General features: G+C 44.2%; 1 protein-coding gene across 24 annotated transcripts in view; it reads right to left on the reverse strand.

Annotated features, from left to right (window-relative positions):
- The window catches only part of ptprda (protein tyrosine phosphatase receptor type Da), a 365,455-nt gene that overhangs the window by 98,294 nt on the left and 240,237 nt on the right, over positions 1 to 26,924 (reverse strand). For all 24 annotated transcript variants that reach the window (XM_085806361.1, XM_085806355.1, XM_085806357.1 and 21 more), the window contains one exon: positions 6,082 to 6,267. In XM_085806361.1, coding sequence (XP_085662487.1) covers positions 6,082 to 6,184 — 103 coding nt within the window. In that variant the 5' untranslated portion in view covers positions 6,185 to 6,267. The remainder of the gene's footprint in view (positions 1 to 6,081; positions 6,268 to 26,924) is intronic.

The following is a 26,924-nucleotide window of genomic DNA, read 5'->3' on the forward strand; positions in this document are numbered from 1 at the left end:
CCACCATTTTCAAGTCAATGTGTCTTGGAGACATAAGTGCACTTAGATATAGCATTAGTGGCTTGGGGCTAGCCTTTAATTACCTGCATCTGGGCCTGTACAACATCTTCATATTGTATGTGATTATTTTCTTTTCTTGAAAGTGGGAGGAACAGGACTGTGGTGAAAATTGCTTGGCTTTTGTGTGATTCTGTGGTCTAAGTGCAAAGGCAAAATGACTACAATCCATAGATGAAGCTAATGGCCTTAAATAATACACTTGGGTGTAGTTTGCCAGAGAAATCGGCATTCATGGAGTTAATCATGGGCCTGATACAACCTTTAGACATAATTGCACAGCACATTGTTGACATGGAGTTGGTTCAGGCATTCTCAGCCAAAGAAAATGATAATGACTTCTTACTCATTTCGTTCAACCTGCAAGCAAGAAGCATCTTGCATGGCGCTGATAACATTGTTTTATCTCAGATTCCCAGTCTTGTCACAAGGTCTTCATCCAAACAACTAGATGGTAATTAAGTGCTGGCACACTCAGCCGAAGGTGTTTGCACCACATTTATTTGAAGTGTGAACATGATGCGTAGTGCCTCCTCTCTGTAGATGTTGATGCCGGTTTTTAAAGATGTACTGTACTAAGACACGTTTTGAAATGAACGAGTGGAGCCAACAATGAGATTTCCACTTGAGCAGTGTCCGGCAGAATGATGAACGAGGTGGTAGACTGTGGGAGGGGATTGCAGCGATTTTAAAAGTTGGACTCAAACAGCTACGAGTTCTGCTCACCTCCTGCTTTAATGTCATTTTCTGTGGATACACAAACACGTTAGGTATGTGTTTATTTGTGTGTCGAATTCAATGTGTACCAGGCAGTGTGTGGGGGAGACCAATGTAGGCTGCAGCTCCTAAGAGTACATAGTGTGCGTTCATATGTGAATTAATGTGTCTGTGTGTGCACGTGCACGTGTGTGTGTGTGTGTGTGGTTTGTATGTAAGCACTGTGTGGGTATAAGTGTAAAAGCGAATGGAATAGACTCAATTTAAATCAAATTAGCATGCAGGCAAATTAAGCAGAGGGATTTAATTTGAGCTGTTGTAAAAATGCTAATTCCAGTACAGCCCGGAAGCTCATATGCAAATACAAAACTATTTTACAATAATTCATATTAGGCCAGGCATGCATAAAACACACATATTACAGCCTGATGTCATCTGGGGAATAGAGTATCATTAGCTTTTGGACTTGCTACAAGGTGATCCTGTTGAGGGGGACTGTGTGTGCGTATGTGCGTGAGTGTGCATGTTTTGGGGACTCGGTCCATTCATCTGTATGTATCAACAGTGTGGCTGCTTGATTGCATTTCAGGATAACACTGCCCTGCTCACAGGAATGGTAGTGTGTATGTGTATGTGAATGTGCATGCTTATGTATTACAGTCTGTCCCAGCATGCCTCTCCCTGATTGTTCTCTTCTTTTTTTTTTCAACTTTTTTTTTTCTTGTTTACTAATATCCAAACGCCACCAGAGATTGTATTTACAATCATCTGCATTCTACTCGCAAAGTACCAGATCCAGCTGGCAGATGCTGTTGGATTGTTACCATGGTAGCACTAACTGAATCTCTCCTGATAGAGCAATGGACGCTCTTGGAACATATAGGTATACATTGCAGCAGCATATTTTACAGTGAACAAATTAAAAAACAAAACAAAACAAAATCTATTCTAACTGGATGACAAAGGAGAGAAAAACGTATTTACTGAACAAACATTCAAGTGTGAGCATATCATGGTAAAGTAAACGCGCCCCCTCCCTTCTCCATCTTTGCAACGGCTCTAAAAAAAAAAAAAAAAAAAAGCTGCATCAATACATGACTTACTGCTTTCGTGGTTTATGTTTGTTGGCACACAAACGATTTCACATACATTAGATGCCTGTGCATGCTGCGAGGAAGTGCATGTGTGTGCATGAGTGTCTGTATACACAGCTGCCTGTAAATAAGCATAAGTGAGAGAAATGAAGTCTGGGTGTTAACATCTTAATGTTTAGAGAGGCTGGGGGAGCCTGTCGATACACATTTGACGTGTTAAAGAAGAAGTGTGCTGGCTCACTGGGATTCGCCATGCCATCCACCAGCACTGGGAGAAATCAATTAAAACGCTATTGAGCCCAGGGTCTGACATGGTCCAGCTCAGCATGTGGTATGGCAGGCTAAGAAGTGGTTGCACACTAGTTTTCCCTACAAATGTGACTCAGCGTACTGTCAATAGGCATATTTTCTAAACTGTATTTCTGATGTGAGTTTGTTTATTGGAAGAAGAAAAACCCCAGAGTAGTGAGCGAGTTAGACTTCAGCTCTGTAATCTAGCTCAATCATTATACATCAATGTATGTATACTATAACAAGATCACAAAGTCTAAATCTAAAACCTAGTTACAAAGTCACACTTTGTAACTGGGGTTGTTATTGCATCGTATCAGTGTCGGGCTTGTGAAACAAAATACATGGAGTTAATGAAGGGCCAAGTTATTTAGTGTTGTTTTTCACACCAACGTTTTCTCCTGCTTCATCCCTGCCCAGGTGGAGATGTTAAATGCTTCCAGCGCTCCTCTCATCTTCCAACGCTTCCTTTCTGTATTACTGTTCGGCAAACGACACAGAGGAATTGTTTGTTGCCTCCCTGCTCTCTCTTGTGCTCTGTCCCCTTGGCTCACCAGGGACAATTATGCCCCTCTTTCAAGCTATTGCCAAGCCCAATTTGCCACACAAATTAAATGGGCCGCATTTGAAGAGCGAGGGGGACAGGGTGAAGGAGAAAACGAGAGAGAGCAACAGAGAGAGAAGGCCAAAGACAAAACAATGACAGAGTGAAAACAAACCAACAGACCAAACAAAGAAACGCAGCTACGCAATCCTTTAAAGATGATTTCTGAATACGCTGTGTTCCGACCAGCTGCATACAGGTCTCATTTTGGAAACATGTGCGGTGGGAAAATGTTTGGTAGTACTCCAATCAATGCTTTAACAAAAATGTGTGTTTATTAGGGGCCCTGATTGGCAATTTTCTTGAGAGGGGGCTGCAGTGGCCACTGTGTGGGGTGGCAAGTAGGACTGGCTCAGAGGATCGTGCCATCTGTTGAGCAGGCCGACTCAGCCATTTTCTGCTCTCGTATGTCTCATATCCTCCACCATATCCACAGCCGGAGGCTAGCACACACCCAAATGGATCCACAGCGCCAACAGAGGGCAGCTTTCCCTTCGGAAATGCAGTCGGATTTTTGCTGCCGAGGGGTTAGTCTGGAGCGGACAAAATTGAGTGGAGGTCTTTTTAGTCCTCAGCGCACGCCACAGATGGGGGAGAGAACCCCAGAGTGTCTGGGCTGCTTTATGCATATGCAGCGGCACAGTAGAGGAAATTAAGGAGCTTCTGAGTCGCTGGAAGGGGCTATTGCACCGCTTCCAAACAGCAAGGCGGGAAGGTGGGGAGAAGACAAAGACACAGGCGGAAAAGCAGCAGAAAGAAAAAGCCAGAGTAAGGAATGAGGAGAAAATTGGCAAGAGAGCGATTAGCAAGAAAAACAATAGAAGGGAGCTGGGAAGGGGAGGAACAAACACGTGCATTTGGGTGATCAGGGAGTGCAGGAGCAGAATGGAGCAAAAGATAAATCCTAGGGCTAATATGCAATTCCTAAAGTGGTTCTGGCTATGAAAAGGGAACTCGCTCTGCTACCTCGGTTACAGACAGAACACACACCTCATCCCCGTGACCTCCCCGTCTCCCACACGCCCCCACAGCCATTAACACACAGCCACCGTGGCTACCTCGTGGTAAGTTTGTTTTGGCTTTGAAATGATGAAGCAGCACAGCTGTCTGAGTAGGACATGGCGTAGCGGCAGCTGCTAACAGCCAGACAGCTAAAGGAGGGGTCTTCATGGGGGGTTTGGGGGAGGATGGTGAGCACAGAGGCGTCAAGATTTGGGGGCTGCTGACTGCACTTGTGCAGGTCTCTGTTACATGCGACTGTGGAATGTCTGGACACGCGAGAGTGGAAGTCTCATCAAGACAGCTGTCTGAGGGGAGCTTTTGGCAACTGTATGTTGTTTTTTTTTCTTTATCAAATGCTGTTATGTAAATTCACGCTAGGCTGTGAAAGATGGGAGTTTCTGCGAAGATAGCTACTAAAGAGCCCCCTCAATGCTAACGTTTATCGACCGTTAATGCAGTTTTGGGAAGGTCCCATAATTAAATTGTGTCAATAAATCCTGGAGCTGCACATAAAACAGGGGATAAATGGAGAAAACATTTCTCCATTTGCCTCTCTCCCGCTGCGAGACATATGTGACAGGGGGCAGAGAGGAAAAACAAAACACATTTGAACAGATTGCAGGGAACATTTCTCAAGCACAAAGTTGAAAATCTCACTCATCAATTTCACTTTGCGTGGCTCTGCTGTATATGACCTTGGGTGAATGATCCCTTCATTCAGAGATATTCAGCTGAACTGAGGGGATTTCAGTCGGTGGAAAGGGAGCAATAAAACTTTTATTCATCCCTCTGTGACTCCAGAGGCTAATGATTCATGGATCTTTGTGTAAAAAAAGAGAGGGTAGCAGAGGGGGGGATGCTGTGGTGCAGGACCAGAACTCAATGAGGTTTGAAAACTGTTGTCACACATCAATGGGCAGGTGTCTGATGTCAAGTAACTCAATTCCAATGACTTCTCATCATGAGATTCTTGGCTGAGGCCTGAGCATTTCTGGTTCACATGATAGTTTTGTCGCAGAAAAAAAAAGCAGCTGGAAAATAGGGACTTTTATTTTGACTTTTTTTATGAGCTAAGGAGATGGATCATTGTAAACTATGGGGATGTGAGTGTGCATGTTGATGTGTGTTCGAGAAAGAGAGAGACACAATGTGACACTAGGATTATGACTGGCCAACAGCCAAGACAGGGTTTGATTGATTTAGGACCACAACTGGCCTTCTAGCTGTGCATTCAGAAATGTTTCAGATACTTTCAATGTTTTACATTTTGTTAAGTTGCAACCTTATGCTGAAGAAAACATTTTCCCCCACTACACTCAGTATCACAAAGTGAAACCTGAATTTTAGATTTTTTGTAAATTTGAAAGGAAAAAGCAGACATTGTGACCCATTGCTATGTTGCTTTAGCTTTAGCCCAGGAGCCTCATTTGTGAGATGTTTCTGTGGTAAATGCAATTGATTGGCCATGAGACTGACACCTGTAAATCTGAGGCCTCATAGCTGACAATGCAGAGCTCAGACACAGTGGGTCCACTCCTCTTACACAGAAACATGGGCCTTGATACAAGAGGTGACCCTGATGGCTGAGCTCCAGAGATCCTGTGCGGAGATTTCTAAAATTCTGTTTTCACTTTGTCATTATAGGGTATTAAATGTAGATTGATGAGTGGTATTTTATTTTTTATTATTACTATTTCAGCATAGAAGGACAACATATTAAAAAGTGAAAAACTTGGAGGGGTCTGAACACTTTCTGAGTGCACTGTTTGTTCATACCTGAAGTTCATTTTAAGTTAACACACGCAAACTTTCCCCATTTTGCAAATGAATTTGCAAACAGTCTTCAAGCATTAATCTCTGACTCTAACATTCAAGTGAAACAACGATAAGCGAAAGAATATATTTGAGTGGAGGGGGACTTTAAATTGGAGTACCGTAACTAATACAGATTTGGTATTTCCTCCCATAATTTCAGCCCACACAGAGTGAGCTTTAAAAGGGAATTCATTTCCTAAAAACTTTATTGAATTCCTTGTGTTTTAAATACACAAATCACATGTGTTGTGTGAGGGACAAACATCTTGCTCTGGCATCATGGTATCTCCCCTGTGTATCAGCAGTGTCATGACAGTACACAGCAGCATGTGTGTTCCATGAAGAAGATTGATTTAATTCTTTTAAGTTGTGTGTGTGGTCCATGAAGTCTGGTTGTGTCTGATGAGCAATTAAAACACAGAAACACAAGCAATTCCACCCCATCCCAACCCAGCAGGACAGAACACTTGAGGCCCAAGTGAAAGCCAGTGGTCCACTTACTTTGAGCGTCGGCGAGGTGGAGGAGCAGACCCAGGACAAGCAGCAGCGGCAGCAGCAGCGTGGGTCTGGCTCTGTGCATGGTGGGACAGCTTGGCACCAGCATGCTTTGGCAGCCTCGGTGGCACTGGCTCACAGAGCCCTGTGAGTCAGTCTGGTCTGATTTCTCAGATGCAGGGTATTCACAGCCTATGCAAGGCAAGGAGGGATAGGAAGAGGGAGAGGGAAGGAGGAGGGAGGGAAAAAAGAGAGAGAGAGAAGGACTGAATGAAACAAAGCTGTTTGGCTCCACGGGTTTTATCTATCCCTGCACATTTCTGACATACCCCCACACAGCCTCGGCTGGAGCTGACAGAGGATAGGAAGAGGCTGATGTGCTCACGGGGTATGTTCTGACAGTTCTCTAAATGGAATAGTCACTTCACACAATGCGTGTGCACGTGTGCATGAGAGGGAGAGAGATAGAGAGTGTAAGAGAGAGGGAGAAACCACACAGATGAAAGGGTGAACTAATAAGATTTTGTCTTCACAGCTTTGGTCGCGAGCACCAATTAAATACGCTGCATAATAAGAGTACATTTTAAGTCCTCCTCAGATCAGTGTTGATATCTGTTTCACATAAAGAACGCCTCTTGCATGTAAGAATAGTCAGGGAATACAGGAAATATTCATAAATGCTGAAAGCCACTGCGTAGCTTCGGTGTGGAGTTTAAGCAAATTTGTCCACTTAGAGCCTGTGGAGACCTTCTTGAGCGTAGTCTACAATACACAACATAAAGGCTGCCTTTTAGTTACATTGTGATATACACGTTCAATAAAGCAATTCATCTGAAGCACATATTTATGCTTCTTACACCGCATTTAATCCACAGTAGATGCTTTAATAGCTCTAAGTGTCCATACAAAGTGATGGAGCTGCTTAGCTTCAGCAAACGCACACACACACACACACGCACACACAAACATCTACCCCTTTATCTAGCTCTGCTCTAACAACAAATAAAATCTATAAGACAGAGTGGCCAAGTGTTGCCATTCATGTTTAAGCCTTTTATCAAAGGGCCACTACATGGCTGTAAAAATCAATGTGATACAGTGAGCTAGCATTAGCTGCAGACCGGCTCTATCCCTTGTCATCCATTTGCTTAAGCCAGCGCTTGATCCTTAGTGATGGATGCTCTGCAGTAGTCTTGGGCTCGTAGCTACGGCTCCCAGCTAATCCAAGTGTGTGAGCTCTGATGACATACTGCGCTGCTGGTTAGCATGCTAGCAAGTTTCCCTGCATTGTTCTGCAGGATGCTGTTGTTTCAGCTGTGGCAGACTGACTGGTCCAGGCAGCCCAGCACACGGTTTTTTGTGTACCATGACATTTCAGTTACTTTATGTGCCATGACATCAAAGACACGACATGTCAGATTTGTTGAGGTTTTGGAATTGTGCACTTTTAGGAGCCGACTATTGCAAAGAGCGTGCCTGTAAATCCTTTTGCTAGAAATAATATTTATTGGACTGTTTATCTGCAGATCTGCCCGCCACCCACTAAAAAGAAAAGAAAAGAAAAGAAAAACAAGCCCCCCTAAGCCCAATCAGTAGGCCCGATGATGACAAAGTACCTCATTTCCCTGTTACCAATCATCCTCTTTCTCGCTCCTAGCTCTCCCTCTTTCATTTCTGTGGGCTGTAAATGGCAGAAAAGACGGGAAGATAGCGCACCTGTCACACTCGATTTGTGCTGGGGGGAGATAGACACGACTACCTGTCTCCGAGCGCCGCGGGGCTAGCAGCAAGCGCAAGAGCGGGGGACGTGTGGCGAAGGGAATCAATTTGAGGCAATCTCATCCTCCGCTCACACCACCTCCAACACACACAAACACACACACACACACACTTTTTACATACACAGATGCGTATACATATACATGCATTCAGGCACGGCTGATATTAGATATTTTCACATGAGTAGTGTTTGTAGCGACTGTGAATTAGATTAGAATCAATTGGACTGGAAAACCCAGGGCAGGGTGTGAACGGAGAGAAACGTGGTGTGATCCAAACGTAGTACAGGTGTACAGCTGTGTGTCTGTCCCCGCCACGCACACATCTACACATCTACCCCTCCAAATCTAAGATAGCCTTTGAGTTAATTAATGAAGTGTGAATTTCCATAATGACATGACATTAAGCAGCACACAAGGAGCAGTAGGCCTACTCGGCAGCCCTCCCCCTCTCTATTCATGCCCGTCACACGGACACACCCATTTACGCACACACACACACACACACACATAAGCTGATGAGGCAAACAAAACCATCTGTATGTTGTGTAACCACCAGTGAGGCAACTAAGAGGCTGTGCCATGCAAGTAAATACAAGGGGGAGCTAATGTAAGCATCGCTAACACCTCCACCACATGCACACATACACCAAAGCCTTGATTTATACATATATAAAAAAAAAAAAAAGACAATCATATATTTGGTGTTGATTTGAGGTGTTAATTTTTACAAGTGAATTGCACCGCAGATGCCCCCGTTATGTGCTGAGGGGAGACGGACCACCTGCCAGACCTGGCACCACGGCAACAGTTTGCTGCATTGTCATCCGACAATAGATTTAGCCCTAAATGCTGCATTTTTGGGTTTTTTTTTTTTTTTTGTAGGAAATCTTTTGCGCCTGCATGTGTAATTATATGTATGAGCACGCACACTGAGTTCAAATGGTCCTTTCCATTTCTTTTATACCACATAAAAAGACTCCCTCAAAGGTGGACCCACCTTTGCCCGTTTTATCCCCAACATGGACATTTCAGCGACGCACTCTGCGCCTTGACTTTCATACGTTTGGTGGCACTGATGCTTTCCATTGAACATTTATTACAATAGAAAGAAAAAACAATCTTGTCTTTCTTCCTGAGCCCCCGGTGGTATTATTGTGTTCCCATTCAGTGGTGCTTCATTCAAAGGATTTTGCTGCTGATAGCAATCATGCATTATTAAACAAAGCCTGACAACATGCACAATGTTAATTAGAAAAGGGGGGAGTGTGTGGTAAGAAAGAGAAAGGGGCTGTTGAGCTGTCTACTCTCTCTCCTTGCCCATGATCCTTATCAGAAATGTGGAGGAGAAGGAGGGAGGGGTGTTTATATTCTCCATAATGGCTGGTCTCTATTCTCATTTAAGCGTGTGTGTGTTTGGTATTCTGGTCTATTTAGACAGGCAATATTATTAAGGGAGGAAAAACAAAGGAATTGGCCATATTTATCTTATATTCCAGCCATATAACAATAAACTTGTTATGGGAAAGAATGCAGGCAGAATAGTTATGAGTCGTACAAAGCAGCAGGTTCACAACATCCGTATATCACCGATTGTGTCTTTCCATGTTCTCTCATATGCCGTAATATCTTGGCAAACTGTGTACAAACCAGTGGGAAACGAATGCTGACGTGAGAATGCTACTGATGGTGCCATTTTTAACCAATTCAACATGGGTTTGGCCATAGCAGTTGTACCATATTATGCTCATCCTTCGTGCAAGTTGACTAATTTCACTGTGGCCAGCTCCAGGGACTTTTTAAACGGGGTGTTTTTAATTTCAGGCTCATGCACAAACTGAATTGAACTTGAAGGAAATAGTGTAGTTTGGGCATGTTATCCTAACAGACCACAGCAGCCACAAAAATGCCACCAAATCTATTAAGGCCAATCCCTCTGTAATTAGCCCAACACATGCAAGGACAAAGCACGGCAAAACTACCCAGGATGTGATCCATACTGCGCTGTGTTATAAAAAGTTGCCCAGTATCATGCCCAGCCAGGCAGAGCAAATAAGAATTTGCTTCGTTTTACGAGGCAGGACTTTGTATTTCCCTGTGGACTTGCAGAGTAAAAGAATGCAGTAATTACCCCCCACATGCACACTTGCAAAATACAACTATATGCACTATAGCACTGAGTTCACAGGGAAGGCTGCTGTGTGAGTACTGCAGTGATCTCTATGATCCTGCTTTTTGATTTTGGCCCTGACGCTGAGAGAGTCAGTCCCTGCTTCTGAAGCTCGGCTCCTGTTGTGCAGTTAAGTAGCAGTAAGTTGACACACAGTGGACGGGAGTCAGAGCTGCAGCTGATGAGAATTCCACCACCTTGCATTTGCTCTTGACATAATATGTAATTAAACTGTTCTCCAATATAACACCCTGATGAAAGCCTGATAGTTGACGTTTGGGGAATAAAGCACAGCATGTTAGAGAGGAGTTATCTGACATCTTTAATTCTGATGAGCCCATATCGACGTTTACGCTCTGTGTACATTCTCAAAGAAGTACATCATTGTGGATATTCTTTTGCAGATGAAACTTTATCACTGAATTATAATTGAAACATGATTGAAAATCAAAACTCAATTATTGTGATTGTGTTTATAAAATGCTACCTTACAATCAATATAAAGGTTTTTTTTATAGTTACCACCCTACTTACCACACTAGTTACTTGTCTGCCATTAATGTGTGATTGCACACACTCTTTACTGAATACCAACCAGGTCACATTGTGGAATATAAAGTTATATAATTTTGCATTTGTAAAGCCGATACATAATTATTCATTTGAACAGGCTGTCCCACTGTCCATACATGCTATAAATGATGACTATTATGTTAGCTGCATACATCGTATCCTTTATGTAATATCCATACGGTATGTGTTGTTGACCTGCTCTATGTGTTTTGACCTGAGCTTATTTTTTCTCTTTGAGAATCTGGACAGCGTTAGTCGTGATGCAAATGCTTAATGATCCAACATCATTTAATTAAGCCAAAAGCACAGGGCAGACGCCCCAGTCTTTACAACCACGAGGTCCGAGGCCACAGAAAAGGGCAAAGGTTGCTGTGTACTAGCATGTCTCCTCATTCCTCATTCAACAGCATTAAGAACAACAGCATGGCTGCCTCTGACGGCAACCCTCTCATGGTGCCCCTGGGTTTGTTTTTTTAAATTTTTTTTTCAAATGTCATATGACCAGATTTATAAAATAAGCTCATCAAAGGCATAGCTCCCCACCCACATGCATCTACACCCACCCATTTCCCTTTTAAATCCCCACTTCCTCATCAAGGGAGGTGAAGTTTGGGTTAAGTCAAGATGTGTTTTACATGCAAACTGCAGCCATCTTTTCTCTTTTTCTCTCTTCCCACAGTTTAAAGTCTCAGCCTCTCTTCGCTGCCTGAAGTCCCTTTCCTATATTGTTCTTTTTTTCACAACCACTCTTTCCATGATTTTCACTTGTGTTCTTTTTTTTCTTTTTCCCTCAACCACTACTTTCTTCTTCTTCTGGCCGCGATGGTGTGATTTAAGACCGAGTGACAAGGCCGTTTCTCACACATCGCTCCCGATCAGCCGGCATGTGTAATACCATCCCTCAAGCTAAGCTAAGCTATGCCCTCAAGTGCAGCCTCCACATGAAAGACCCTGACAACCACACATCAGAGGAGTTTATTTGCTATACTTATTTATTTACTCTTCCCCCCTCCCTTCTCGCTACCCCTGACCTCCCTCAAATAAGCCTCCCACGGTCATAAACCATCCTTTGGGTGGTACCGCCTGACTCTCTGTTTGAGAAAGTCAGGGTTTATAGTTCCGCCTGCGAGCCTGACTAATTTTTAAAAAAGCAAATGCTTCCAGTGCTGCCGCTGATGTCTTTGGTTCTATCTTGTTTTCTTATGAATGAATCACCCAACATGAAACACACAGCAGGAAGCTAATTGGGTCTGATGACATTTGTCTGTCTAATAATTGGTTTAAAAGCACCTGCTGCGGCTGTAGTGCAAGGAAGCTATCATAATCCCATCTCAATTGTGTGTCCGTTTCATATTAGAACCCAGATATTTCAAAGCCAACCCCCCACTCTCATTCTATGAAAATGAACTGGACTTTGAAATGTCACAGCACAAATTGTGTAAAATAACATTTATTCACCTAGCCTGCGAACACTGTCATTAATCAAATCACATTGTCGGGCCTTTTCTTTGATAATTTCCCCGCAGCGAGCAAAGGTTACACATCTTCACAGAGAACAAAGCTCAGCAGAAATAACTTTGTATTGGGAAAGGAAAAAAAATACAGGTCAAGGAGAATGTGTTTCAATTTAAAAATTGTTACCTTGTTTGGGTGCAAAGAGCAAGGTTGTGTCCTCATGAGGATTCAGCCCACCCACACTGACCTTGAATGTACACTATAGTAACTAAAATGACCACGTACATAGCATCAGCTTGCAAATACTCCTCCTCCCACTCGTTCTTTGTGCTCTTTTTGTTTTCAACAGCCTCTCCTTGACTTTTTCTTTCTACCTGGACTACCTCACCACTTTCTCTCTCTCTCTCTCTCTTTCTGTGTTTCTCTCTTTTCACCCATCTTTCTCTCATCTCATTCCTCGCGCCACGTTTCCCAGCAGCTGTTGGGTTCAGATGGATGGTCCCCACAGTGCAAGACCCTGACCTGCAGTCTAGTGACTGATTATCCCGGTGCCCTGTTGTGCTGCTCCCTGAACGCATACCAACACACAGTGCACACACATAGGCACGCACAAATAAACAAACACACACACGCACACACACACACAAGGTTATGGAGCTATTGGATAAGCCGTAGGGACACTGGGGAGTTTAGAGAGGAAAAAAAGCAAAACACCAAAGCACAAACATTTTTCATCCTTGTCTGCATGTTTGGATCACCTCCTTTGACCTTGGTGACACTGGTAGACACGCTTCCTATTGAACGCTAATTGACAGCGCTAATGGCAACGGATAAAAACTACAGCAGAGTACAATCAGCCCTCTGGGTGAGCGTGTGAGCTGTATAAACGATTCAAATGATTGTGGGCTTATTGGGAGGCCTTCCCTTGTGCTGTGTGTGTTTGCTTGTCACCGTGTGGGCGGCTTCTATAGTGCCAGCATGTGCCACTTGGGCTGTGCTTGACCTTGCGCATCAGCATTTAGCATAAGGAAAGAACTTGTTATCATGCAAACAGGCTGAATCTTGAGGAGTCTATTGTGTCGGGAGCAGAGAGTGTGGCAGGACGGGGGGAAAATTAGAAAAATGGTAGACGCAGCAGCAGCAGCAGCAGTAGCAGCAGCCAACCTGGAATGGCTGGGATTAAATTTACGCCGCATGAACAGGGGAGGGCTAAATCATGTTACATATTATGAACCAGAAAAAAGGAAGGGGGTGTGAGAGGGGGGCGGAGCAGAGGGGTGGAAATATAATGGATAAGGGGAGCAACGAGGCAGAGAGGGAGAGAGGTGGCGAGAGAAAGGAGAGGAGGACAGGGGGAAAGTAATGTGGAAGGAAGGAAGGAAGGAGGGAGAGGAGAGGAGAGTGCACTGTAGGGTAGAGAGCGGGAGAGGTGGAGACAGAGGGAGGGAAGCGAGGGAATGTGCCTCACTGCCAGCTTTTCTCACGCTCCGTCTGTGCTTGTACGCCTAACACAGGCAGCGTGAGAGAGGTGGAAGAGAGGGATGAGGGAAAGAGCAAAGAAAAAAGGCAGGCGGGAGAAGATAGTTGCGAGGCCACTCCGGCAGTCTAAAGGTATTGTTTCATGAAGGGAGAGAACTGGAGAGGTGACAGCAGGTGAAAGAAAGAGAGAATAAGAAACATGGCATAATTAAACACCGCTCACCCTCCAAAACCAAAAAACTCAGGATCAGGTCCGCATCCAATCAAATAGACGCAGCCAGAAACAAACAACTCCTACACATACATGCTCACAAATGTAAACTCTGGCGCTCATGTGCACAAATAGACACATACAAGCAGAGCACAGGCACGCATACCCTTTTGCACCGCATGCTCCTGGCACTTTGACATCTACCCCCAACACTGCAACGATCTGTGGGAGGATGAATAATCTCACTTCCGTGAGGCACAGAAAATGAGAGAGAGGAAGGAGGGTGAGAGGGAGGTTGTTCCCAGCCCGAGCTCACGTCGTTTTTATGGAAAGCGCAGAGCCCTCGAACAGACAAAACAGCATTCCACTGCCACTCGCCGACATGGCAGAAAACATCAGAACAGAGCTCTATTCAAAATAACTGAATAACACAGCGCTGAGAATTGTGTTGCATGTGGCATAAGTCAACAATATGCTTTCTTATCTGTTCAAAACAATTGAACACCAAGGTACAATGTGTGGTAGTGACATTTTAGTTGCTTTTGTACACAAGCCAGGCCGTTTGGTATGTAAATGCACTACTTAGGCGTACATGAAGGATGCAAGGAGGTGCTCGGGGCATACACGCTACACTCATAGGGCAGCAAAATAATTAAAATGCCAAGTGTCTCGCATTATCTAAATGCTAATTTGCCTCGATATACCCTGAGCTAAAATGTAATGCCACATTATGGTTTGTGTAGTGCACTAAAGCAAAGAGGGGCAAATTTCCCTTCAATTAGCCTAACACACAGCGCGCTATCTTTTACCTAAGGTGATACAGTGGATGTGTTCATAAGTGCACTCATCATAAGGCCTTTGTGTCAGTGCATGTGGATTCCTTAAGTAGTTCTTGTCCCTCTGTGTCACAGAGCTAATCAAAGCTAGATTAACAGGTTATAGTGTTGGTCTGTAGTCTGAATTCTGTGTGTTATGTTATATAATGTGACTACTGTATTATCAACAGGCTTTCAAGCCATGCATAAATGTTATCCTGTCTCACGCCAGTGCAGGTGTTTGCTTGGGAAAAAGTTGGTCAAGCACTTCTGGTATTTCAGTGTTTTATGGGCGCTGGCGTTTTTGCCACGACTCAGATTTGATAAGAAAGCCTGAGTCAACACCTGAAAGAACAGACAGGTAGCATTAGAACCAGCAGCTTATCAAAGGTTTTTGCATGGAAATACATCAGTGCCAACGGGGAGGGCAATGGGACAAAAAATATTATCACAGATATGAGATGTTTTTGCTGAATACACAGATAGAGGTGAAATTGTGTTGTTCCTGCTTTTCCATCTATATCCTGATAAGACTGTCAAAGGACATGCTAGGTGGGGATGAAGAGCATTTTAGAAAGCTGCTTCAATATTTCACAGGTTCAAGTATTCTTACCTAAGTTTACTGAGCACTTTGATGTGGGCGCTTGCTGATTAATAGATTTGAAAAGCTAAACTTCTTTTTTTTTTTTACTTCTTGGACGCCCTTGAAAGGTGTTCTAGCCAAGCTAAGCTATTGTTCTCATGAAAGGCAGTGCAGGCTGCTTGTGCAACTCAGTCCAGGGAAAAGCAATGGTTCACCCTCAGGCAAAAGCAACAATTCCCCCTTTGTCGTTTCTCGAAAGACAAATGCCTGCCATTGCGACGTTAGCAACCCAACAAGAGCAGTTCTCCGTCAGTGATGCTATATTGTAGTGCACGAACAAGACATTTTATTATGCTAGTGAAAATGAATGAATAGGTCCTTTTCTCCAGCCACAGTTGGGAGATTGAAATTCAAATCAAATGCCACCTTCAAACAAATGTCAGTACAGGAAATCAGAACTGCTCTCTGCCAAAGCTTGGCATCAAGCAAAGTACACAGTTTGACATTTGGAAGTGATTTTCTCTCCCTCTGTCCTTGTTTCATATAAAATTAACTTGGTGATAGTCACAAAAATGCATATAAACCTGCATCACACACAAAGGTCCTTGCTGCTCTCGCTCTGCATCTAACACCCTCTTAGAAACCTTTATACAAGCTCGCCCAACCCAACAGAGTCCACTCCCGAACACTCACAAACATGATTAAGACACTGTCAAGCTTGACATTGCCATCTCCCATGCTGTCAGTGGCCCTCACTGGGAGTCGCTGTTGACTGACTGCCTGGATGTGCCTTATCATTAACAGGGCCGCTTGTGCCACCACAGAGGGGCTTTGATGACAGAAACTAAGGCCCCAGTGCTTGCCCCTCCCATTTTGCCTGCCCAAGTGTCATCTAAATGAGATAGGGCCCAGGAGCTAGGGGATTAGGCACTGCATAATTACCTATTTAAAGACCCTAATTGAGCATTTCATTAAGAGACTGGCACTGAGATTTTGCCAAGGAGGGCACTACAGGGAGAGAGACGTATTTGTCTGTGCATGCATGCGTGTATGCCTGTACGCGTGTCTGTGTCTTAGGTGACGATGTGAAAATGTGGGTGTGTGTGTGTGTGTGTGAGAACTGCAGCAGACTGTAACCTTGAATTCAAGGGTTACCTTGTTAGCATGGAGGTCCCTAGCTTGTTTTTATGTTTACATTGCACTTAGACTGTTTGGCACATGATTGTGCAAGTAAATCCAATAGTATTTCACCTTTAGCTACAGACGGATGGCCAAAAGTAAACACACTGCCTTCCCACTGAAGTGTGCTCTGCTCTTTCCTATGGTCAGTGCTATAATTATCTACAGTAAATTAATTTACATACATACGTACATTTTAGATAAGGGGGGATGGTTATAATTTATGTTAGGCTAACTTTCCTCAGCTGCAGTGAAAATAAATATATGAGAATATATAAAACTCCAAACAATTCTAATGACCTTCTTGCTATTAAATTAAAACAGTGTTGTTATTGTATTCTCTAATGTAGAAAATCTATCATACATACAGTATATATAAAATAGTGGTTACAGGCAGTACCCCTTGCTTTAGCCGGTGAAAACTTGGTTGGGTGATATTAACAGTTCTAGTGTTAATTCTGCTCCAGTTGTTCCAACGTCAATGCCAGACAAATAAAACTAAGAACCAAATGAGAAGATTTGAGAGACATGATAAACAGAAAAAAAACAAAAAACGCCACAAAGCAATAGCATTTCCCATCTCTGTGAAGCTAATTGAATCCAATAGAAGGGAAAATTTGGGTGCACACATTACCACTCCCTTCAGCCCAGTGACAAAACACAGCAAGCATGTTAATGCCACCACCAACACTGTCAGCTGTCAAACTTATGCTTTCATGATGCCCAAGAGTGTCGACCCCTAGGCTTCCAGTGCCCCATCTACAGCAGTTATGTCACACAAGGAATGTGATAGAAGAGGGACATATAGAATTCTATCTGGCTTGCAAAAACTTCTAGTGGAGGTTGGGTGGTACAAAAAAAGGGGGGGAAATCACATTGGCTTCAAAAGAAGTGTAAGATCTTAAAAGCTTCAGAGACAAAAGCACCACCAGTTCACTATAGAGAGAATTTTTGGGTGGCCACTGATTCCTATGCAAATTGCTCTTTGCTTATTTACTCACGCATCTCAGTAAGGGCATTTTAGCAGATATTTGACCAATCTGGGAACTAAATCCTTACCAAGAAATTTCTTAACAATTGTCTTTAGGAATGTGCGTAGTATCATGTCTTAAAATGTTGAAATTCAACTCCCGTGGGAAACCCCCTAAAAAACTACTCAAAGTTGGGGTACCCGTAACTGGATTTTTGAACATTCCAAAATGTTACATTTGGCCTTAAGTATCTTGTGAGGGGTCAAACTAGGGGTTTTTCATGATTCTGAGTTGATCGCAAACATTAGTTTTACACCCAAAACACTCCTTGGTGGAGAAAAAAACAGCCACACCCACTTTTCTTGATCATCGGAACCCCACTACCACCAATAGAATGTATTGCAGAGAAGCCATTCCTTATCATTGCAGAGGTTGTGTTATAATACTACTAAATACTCAATATAATATAACTTTTATTCTACCCCTTTTTCTATAGGACATTAGTACTGTATGAAAGATTCTGTTTTCAGATCATATTTCTAAACGTCCTCATTTGGCCGATGGCAGGGGCTGAAGGTGGACTCTAGATGACATTGTGGGGCCCTGATCTTTTCTCATTACAAACACTTTATAGCAGCCATCATTAGAGCAGAATGCTGGACCCAGATACTTTTCTGATGACCAAATTTGACCTAATTACCGTGACCCAGAAGGCTGTGGCTCTTCCTTGCCCCCTTGTCTCTATATTTGGGTTCACTGGGGACGTTGGCAAGTCACTGGCAGTTGCCTTGCGCATGATTGACTTGTTTGCTAAATGACTAGAATCTGAAGTGGCAACGCTAGCTGGGGGCTATTGGAGTCTTTGGGGCAGACACCAGCTGCTGACTGTTACAGATAAACTGTCCCTCCCTCTGGGGATTCATGTGAGCACTATGGTGGGGAATGGTGCTGAAGTCTGGCCAAAGATGCTCAGGGCGGTAATGACACTGAAACATCATGAGTCAGTCAGTGCTGTTCTATCACCAGACTCATTATTCTTCTTTGACATGATGGAGGTTGAAAAGGTTCCTGCACTGGCTGGGAAATGAACCTGGATCTTGTACATGACAGGTGAGAAATTGGTCCCTGAGCCACCAATGATAACAAACTCAAAAGTGAATCCTGTGTCTTTTTCCATGTTAATTCATTGTCAGACTTCTGCAATGGCATGAGGAAATTATCCCATCTTTACATATCACATTGTAAGCCGTCTTTGTACATTTTGGCTTCCTTACCCGTCACAAGCAAAGGTGTATCCAAGCAGTGTCTTATGGAACTATAGTATTGTCTTATGTGTACAAGGAGCCACTGCTGTTGTGATGATGACTTAATGTAAGCACAGGTAGGTGTGTACTGTAGGTTAGTTAGTGGGTAGATGGCCTTATCCACATCTCTCTCTTGAAATACCATCGTCTAACTCCCTCTCTTTCATTGTTGCATTACAATGAACTTAAACAATGAACTGCACAATAAGCTGTGGAGTCTGAAATATATTCACTTGCATAAATGGCAGATTGGCAAAGGGTACACAAGAAAGCAAGACACATAATCTCCAAGAGAAAGCCTCTTTGTGCGAGAAAGCGTGCCCATGTGTGTACTCCTTTCCAGCATAAAATTTCGACGGCCTTGTCACTGCTGTGATTGTTGAGTGGAATATAAGCCTGTTCGCTTTACGCTTTGAATGCTGAAGATGGGGATTCCTGACAGTACAAAGTCCTATCATGACTGAGCCTGTACCTTGTGACTGATTTTAATTGGCTATGGGCTTAGATATTTAATTATTGATGCAACCACTTTTTCAGTTAAATGTTCTCTATTGTCACTGAATTTTGCAAATCCTTTTTTCCCCATGACCAGTGCTACATCTCATGCTAATCCCACCTTGTTACAAATGCACTTGACCATGTTTTGACCGCATATGCAGGAACAAACACCAGGGTGTATTCAGAAAATGTGTGCAGAACAGATTCCACACAGTCCTCTGCAGCCCTCCTTTAAAATTCTACTACATCAGTGGATTAGTAAGCTAACTTTAGCTATGGCATAATGTAAGAGAGCCAAATATTGCATAAGTCAACATTTGTGTGCGGTCCTACACGTGGACAAACTACCTACTGAGCTTGTGAGTCCCCCATCTGAAAACAGAGTATCCTCTAAACCAGGCTGTTCCTGTTCCAAAGTTCCTCAGTAGTTCTGGCAGCCTTGGTGACAGTGGAGCCAATCTAACGGGAGGCCCAATGTGGGTCCTATCAGGCCTCATCTTGGCCTTGTGCATTCCCTATCTTCCCATCGCTTTTGAGGAGACATCCATCTTGATTTCTGCTGAGTGCCAAAAAAAAGTAGTAGGAGAATGAGAGGGAGAAATGGAGAGGAGGATGAGGAGACGGGTGTTCACCTGATAAGGCCGCTGAGAATCAGAAGAGAGGATCTCAGGGAGCGTGGCCCCAACATGCTGAAAGGAGGAACTTCATCTTTATCTAATTACCACAGGGCCGTTTTGCCAGGGTAGATAGCGCGAGCGATTATGGCGGCCGGTCGGTATCACAGTACTCTCGTGCTTTTACAAGCACACGCATTCTCACGCACAAACTCATGCAGATATGATTAACATTCAAATACACTTCCAGTGACGCAGAGAGGTACAAGAGTGCGCGCACACACACACACACACACACACACACACATACAAGGGGCCCAGGGCTGAGTGCCATAACAGCCCAATGAAATATATTCAGATTAGAAAGGTGTCGCATTACTCTCCAGCCGGATGATAAATACGCGGTTAGCACCGTCATTAATCTTGTACCCCCTCCCCACCTTCCGCCTCCAGACGCGGTGATGTAAGGGGAGGGGAGGGAGGGGGGGGGGGGGAGCTGGTGCTTCAGTGAGGGTTTTGCAGCGGTGTGGCTGGTGCATGCGTGGAGCGCTGGCGCTGCCTTGTTCTGCTAGATCTCACAAGCACAAGAGGTCAGGGCAGCCTGACTCACTGGGCTCGCTCGGAACGTCGCTGCTCGGAGTGGCAGGTTGGTGGATTGAACCGAGGTGATGCTTGTTCTGTATTCAGGGAATGTCACAGAGAGAAAACATACGACCCCCTCCTCCTTTGTCGCACACATGGTCTCTTTTGTTCTCAAGCTGTCGATGGACGCTCCCTGTCATTCTCTTTACAGTCACCTCGCTGTCCAATTGCTCTCGCCCTCCTCTTTCTTTCTTTCTCAGTGCACTGCTTTCCGCTGCCTTCTTTCATCCCAAGGGTTTCTCTGACATATTGCCCCTGTATGGCATTTCATGGTAAGTGGCCATTGTCTGGCTAATGAGCAGCATGCATAAAACACCAGAGGGCTGAGGAGACAATGACGGACATCCACACAGAGACAGGGACACACGCCGGGCACCAGGCTGGGATTCACCACCAGTGGCTTAAGCAGCATATTTCTCCTGCAAACACCGGCGTTTCCCTCGAGGGAGGCTTCAGACAGACAGTTCAGACAGTGGCACATTGCCCTCAATACAAACACAGCCCTAGGGAGGGGTCATAGGTCAAGAGCTGAGGAAATTACTTGTGATAAATTGGTGATGGTGCCAGTAGAGTTGTGTATATGTGAGTGGGGTCATCCTCCCCTTCCCCTTCACTACTGTGTTTGATGAAGTGTATAGTCTTACAGCGTACAGCCTGTCTCCGGCATACTGAAAGCCGGAGTTTGAGCGGGATCCTCCCACAGATCCTCATTCAAGGGGTGTCTCTTGGGAAAAATGAGGGGGAGCACTTCATTGGATTTGGTTCAAAATGATGACTAAAAATTTAAACGCTCAACTGGAGCGAGACTGAGTCACCACAGCTTGTAGCATTATGTCTTTTTTTATCATCTATAGTAACATCTGCTCGGATGCTGATGTCTGCCGCGTGCATTGTTCATTTCCAGTATGATGAACTCTTAAAAAGAAGACCTGTTGTTGACCAGATTACCAACATGTACCAAGATCAAGAGCTTAGTAAAACAGTCACATCCACAGTCACAACAACACTACTCCGTATTACAGCAGTTTAATTTAAGCCCACCATGACGCAGATTTATGTATTTATCATCAGACATTCTCAACATGAACGGGTCCAACCCAGTGACGCCGCACCGCAAACTGTGTCCCTGAAAACTGGTTAGACATCATATTTACAAGATGTTTTGCTGATTCAGAAGTCCTACAGGAGGAAAGTCAAGTTGATTGGAAATTCACGGCTGATCTCCCATTCCAAGGGCAATTTTGCGAGGGACATTTTCTCATTGTTGTGAGAAACTTCTGTCCACACTCCAGCCCGCAGTTGCCATAAATACTTGAGGCCTAATTTCTGCCTTCTCAGATTATGGCCTGTTTTTTCTCCTGTCTCCATTCTGTAATCACCAAGAGAACAACAGGATGAGTTTCAGTCTTGCCAAGACCTTTGAGCTTCACAACAAGCATACGTTGGGACTATTGTGTGTAGATGGGGCCAATATAAACTCGAGTGTTTCATTGCAAGATGGCTGATTAGCTCTTAAGGGGGTTGTAAAGAATTTGATGCCTTGGTTTTGGGCTTCACTCACGAGACGCTTGTTAAATTAGGGTGATGAAAACTATTCTGCACACACATACATACACTGGCATATAAAATGATACTATAATCAAGCACAAATTCCACACAAATACTGTCACGCTCACACAGTTACCTTGTGTTGGGCCAATTGTGTTACCACATTTTTATTGAATCTCTCAGTCGCCCCCAATCACTCTGTGCTCTATAAAATGCTGGCAAGTGGATTGGGGCTACTATAATGGTGGCTCAATGCAGAAATAAACTTGTTTTACTGCTGCAAACAAAGTGATGTGACCTGGAAAGGTTGTATTTTGTATTTTTGCTGGGATAATGACTGTATTTTAGAGTCAGGCCTCAGTGTGAACTCTAATTACTTGTCTGGGGTAACTGAGCTACGTTGGTCTCAGGCACTTAGTAATAAAGTCCACATTGGTTCCATGTTTATTAAACACAACATGAATGTCTGGTGAAAACTGCTTTCCTGTGTACTCACGCTCTGGATTTACAATTGCTTCAGGTCATTCCTGCTCACAGGAGGACCTGGATTATCATCCTGTAGGTTTAAATACTTCAGCTAAAAAAAAATAAATAAAAAACAGTTCAAGTGCCCGTCCACCACTTGTAGAATACAAAGGTCTGTCATGGATATTTTTAACATCTCTCAACAATCACAGCAACCACTAAACCATCTCTTGACATGAATCACCAAAGGCATGCTGAAGTCCAACTTCACCAACTCTGCCATGAGGCTGACAGAGATATTTTTAAGAAAATGTCCTCTGACTTTCACATTTTATATGATTTCATTATCCACACTCTGCAGAACTGGCTCCCAGTTAACTTAATCACTGTGACACCCATTTCTCATAAATATGCAAATACAATACAGACATCTTGACTACTTTGAGAGTAAAAAGAGACTTTAGGCAAAGACTTGCTGAAGACCCTCTCTCAAATCTCATGTCAAGTCTTTGAGCACCTCACGTGGGCCCACTTTTTTTGTTCAGGAAATTGTGAAGTTTCTGGGTTCCCACAGCAACATGTTTTGCCAAAACACAGCATGCTTGCTTGTCACAGTAAATTTAATCACACAAAATGGGAGCACTCTGTGCTGCTCTCATCACTGCCACTTTTATTTATTTATTTATTTGTTTTGAGTGGTTTTGTTTCCACTGTGGTTGGAGTTGAAGCAGATAGAGTGGAGGCAACAACAAAGACAGAAAACCATCCTTGCAATCTTAATGAAAATAATATTGTAAAAATGTCACAATGGAGGTCTGGTTATATAGCTAGAAATACAGTTTTACACTCAGGTCCTTTGTGTCCTTCTAGACCACTGGCTCACTAGTAAAACAGTGCTCCACAGACTGAAAGGCGGCATGGGTTTGTGAGATGGTAGGGAAAAATAAAAGAGACGTGAGGCAGGAAAAAGGGATTTGTAGGGGTATTAAGGCATTGCACGCCTGCTGGCTTGTGCCTTATCCCACTGTACATTCCACTAGTGCAGTGTGCAAAACTTAACAGTCCTCCAGCCAGCAGAAAACTTAAGCACACTGGGAGCGCACGCACAACTTGTAACCTGCTTGGAAAGAACCATCTCAATCTGTTTTGTCACCTGTCTTTTCTTGCCTCTGTGTATGCGCTTGCGTTCCCGCTGATCTACTTAATCTGTGACAGGGGGGGCAGAGCTTGGTGGACTAACAGCTGGGAAATCTCTGCCCCCTGCTGCCCTTGCGCTCCTCCTCCTCCTGCCACCCACTCTTTCTCCCTCTCACTGCCCTACCAGGTCGGCCTACTGACGGCTAATAAAAGAAGTGGCCCTTGACTGTGAACAGCTGGGTTCCTGTGATCTAACTCGGCATGCGGCTCGCCGGGGCTTTTTTTCTCTGTGAACGGAATAGCAAAACATATAAGAATAGCAGGGGAATGAGGGCGACAAATACAGTACACAGAGCGGATTGAGATGAATGAGAAATAAGGGAGCGGAAAAGAGGGAAAAGTGAGAGAACAGACACACTGGCGTGCGGCGGTAAGCTGGAGGAAGGGGCTCAGTGACTGTCTTGTCCCTGGCTTTTCATGGCCTAACCAGCTAATCAATAGCACAGAGAAACACTATTTCAGTTGGCTCACTGAGCTCTCTGTACAGGAGAAATACTTGGACTGCCAACTTGGTTTTTCTGTTTTTTTCCCACCTCTCTCTCTCTCTCTCTCTCTTGACTGAGCAGCAGCAGTTTTTCTCTTAATATATTTAGCTGATACAGGAAGTGATGCATCTCGTGCAGCGGCGAGTGTGCACCTACGCACGACCTCGGTTGGACGTTAGAGGGATTGAAGTGAAGGCAGCGGGGAGCTGAAGTGTGTCATTGATATGAACAGGAGAGTTTACACAGCAGGGACTGCAGTGCCTCAAGAGTTTGGTGAATAGAAGAGGTGGTTTTAAAAGAACTGAATAATCAGAATCCCAGCCAGAAAAAAAAAAGATCAAAATAGTCACCTCAATTTGTCATTAATTCTTAAACCAAACAAACACGGACAGCTGAGTGATTGCAAGAGGCTTTGAGGATTATTTTAGATATAGACCCCACTTTGAAACTAAATTCTTTCAGTCCTGCGGGACGGCTTTGATGCGTCTTTGGGAGTGCAGAAGCCGTTGGAAATGGATGAGGTCCTGCTCTCTCTGCTGCTGGCATTCCAATCTCGAGAGAGACGTGAGAGTGGCACCGTTACTCTAAAACAAGGACTCCAGACGGGGTCATGGGCGGGGGGCTATGATGTGAGGGAGGCTGAAAATGTGGCAGACTTAAATAGCTGTGCATATGACCCGTCATGCCTGACCTACGCTCTCTTATCACACTGCTGCTCCATAGATATCTACTTCTAATTCTGTGCGTGTGCGCGGACAAGTATGTGTGTAGTGGGGAAGTTGGTGAGTATGAAAGACGACTCCAGATGCTCCCAGCTGGCTGTTGCCCAGTGAGGCTAATACACTTCTGCCTGCCTAATTAGAGCGCACACACACTCACACACACACACGCACAGTCGACCCCTCCTCACCACTCATGTCCCGCTGTTTGAATGGGTTTATGGTAGGAAGAACATATGCCCCCCCTGTGTTTTATACAGGACACACATGCAGACAGCTAAACAAACAACCAGGGGCTTAATTACCTCATAAGGGAGGCCAGGGGTGAGAGCTGCTGATGAGTCACAGTAGCATAATGTAAAAAGGATGCACACTGTAGCCCAGGAAACAGCAACGCTATCCTGTAAATGCAACTGATTTGTGGATTTCGATTTAAAGGGATAGTTCACCCAAAATTTAAATTTCACTCATTATCTACTCACCCTCATGTCGACTAAGGGCTGGGAGAAGTTTCAGAGTTATCCGTGGCTTCTCTGAGTTACAGGGGGTCTCGGCATAGCAGTGCGTGTCCATATAAAGGTTGCAAATGGATACCAACTGTCTTCGTAACAAAAAAACACACCAAAAAACATCCAAATACCTCCATGCTGCTCGTATGTATTGTCCGTCTTGTATTGAAGCCCCGAAATGCGAAATTGTCCCGAAAAAAATTAAATAAGCCTGTATTCCAAGCTTGTTTTGTAGCGGAAACTTCTCGAAGCTCCTCTTCCCGGTTTGTCAAATTTGGACGAACCGGGAAGAGGACGGACCCTGGTTCATCCAAATTTGACGAACCGGGAAAAGGAGCTTCGACAAGCTTCCGCTACAAAACAAGCTTGAAATATAGACTTATTTAATTTTTTTCGGGACAATTTCGCATTTCGGGGCTTCAATACAAGACGGATATTACATACGAGCAGCATGGAGGTATTTGGATGTTTTTTGGTGTGTCTTTTTGTTACGAAGACAGTTTGTATCCATTTGCAACCGTTATATGGACATGCACTGCTACGCCGAGACCCCCTGTAACTCAGAGAAGCCACGGATAACTCTGAAACTTCTCCCAGCCCTTAGTCAGCATGAGGGTGAGTAGATAATGAGTGAAATTTCAATTTTGGGTGAACTATCCTTTTAAGCATCAATTCAGGAGCAAAAATGTTCTAGATTGCAAGCGGTGTGCGAGCCTGACTAGCTCTCAATACCTCTATGCTGAGTGTAAATACACAAACTCACAGGACACTCCCACCCCCAGACCTGGCACAATATGGTGGCCAGAGAGGAGAAAGGAATGATTAGCGTCTAATCTTGAAGGCCCCGAGTGTGTAAGAAGCAGCATATTTTTCTTGTCAGCTTTGACACAAATTGATTCAGGATGCCATATAGACATATGTATGTCTGGATGTGTTTGGCACACTGACCCTTCCCTTTGGGCTGTCAGACAGCAACACTGTACTCCAGCAGCAGCAGCAGCAGCAGCAGCAGCAGCAGCAGCAGCAGAACTCCCTCACAACACATCGTGTCAGACATTTTCCTGCCAGCCTGTCAACGCTGGGCTGTGTGTGGCAGCTTGTTCCCCACCAGCCCCCCCCTTTTATTCTTCTTTTGTCTTGTTGGCACTAACACATAAAACAGCAATATAAAACGACTCATACCATCTGCAGACAGAAATCAGTTGAACATTTTTTTTTCTTGCACAACATCTCTGTTGTCTGAATGTCTGTCTCATGCGTTTCCCAGCGATATATTTCCAACAATAACCAATCAATAAGCATTTATTTATTAGTCAAGCTGGGATAACTGTGGAGCCATTCACCACAGCTGCTGAATGTTGTGTAGAAGCATGAATCCAAAAAGGGCATTGTCAGTGTTTGGACATCAGTTTGCGAGTCATGTTTGACCACAAAGCAGGGTCTAAACGGGTAAATGATATCCACAGAACAACACACAGGGCAACAGAGCCAAATGAGGACATAGAAGCAGGGGGAGGGAGGTTTTGGGCAGTGGAGTAACAGAGAAAGAGATCCCAAGGTCAGTGTTGTGGGGCCTGCTATAGACGAGGGGAGAGAGATGGTGTGGACAGATGTCAAAAGTGATAAACGTCAGGCCTGACAAGCTCCAGCTTGG

Source organism: Trachurus japonicus, chromosome 18, assembly GCF_045865225.1.
Source record: "Trachurus japonicus isolate A0001 chromosome 18, Traja_1.0".
NCBI classification, from domain to species: Eukaryota; Metazoa; Chordata; class Actinopteri; order Carangiformes; family Carangidae; genus Trachurus; species Trachurus japonicus.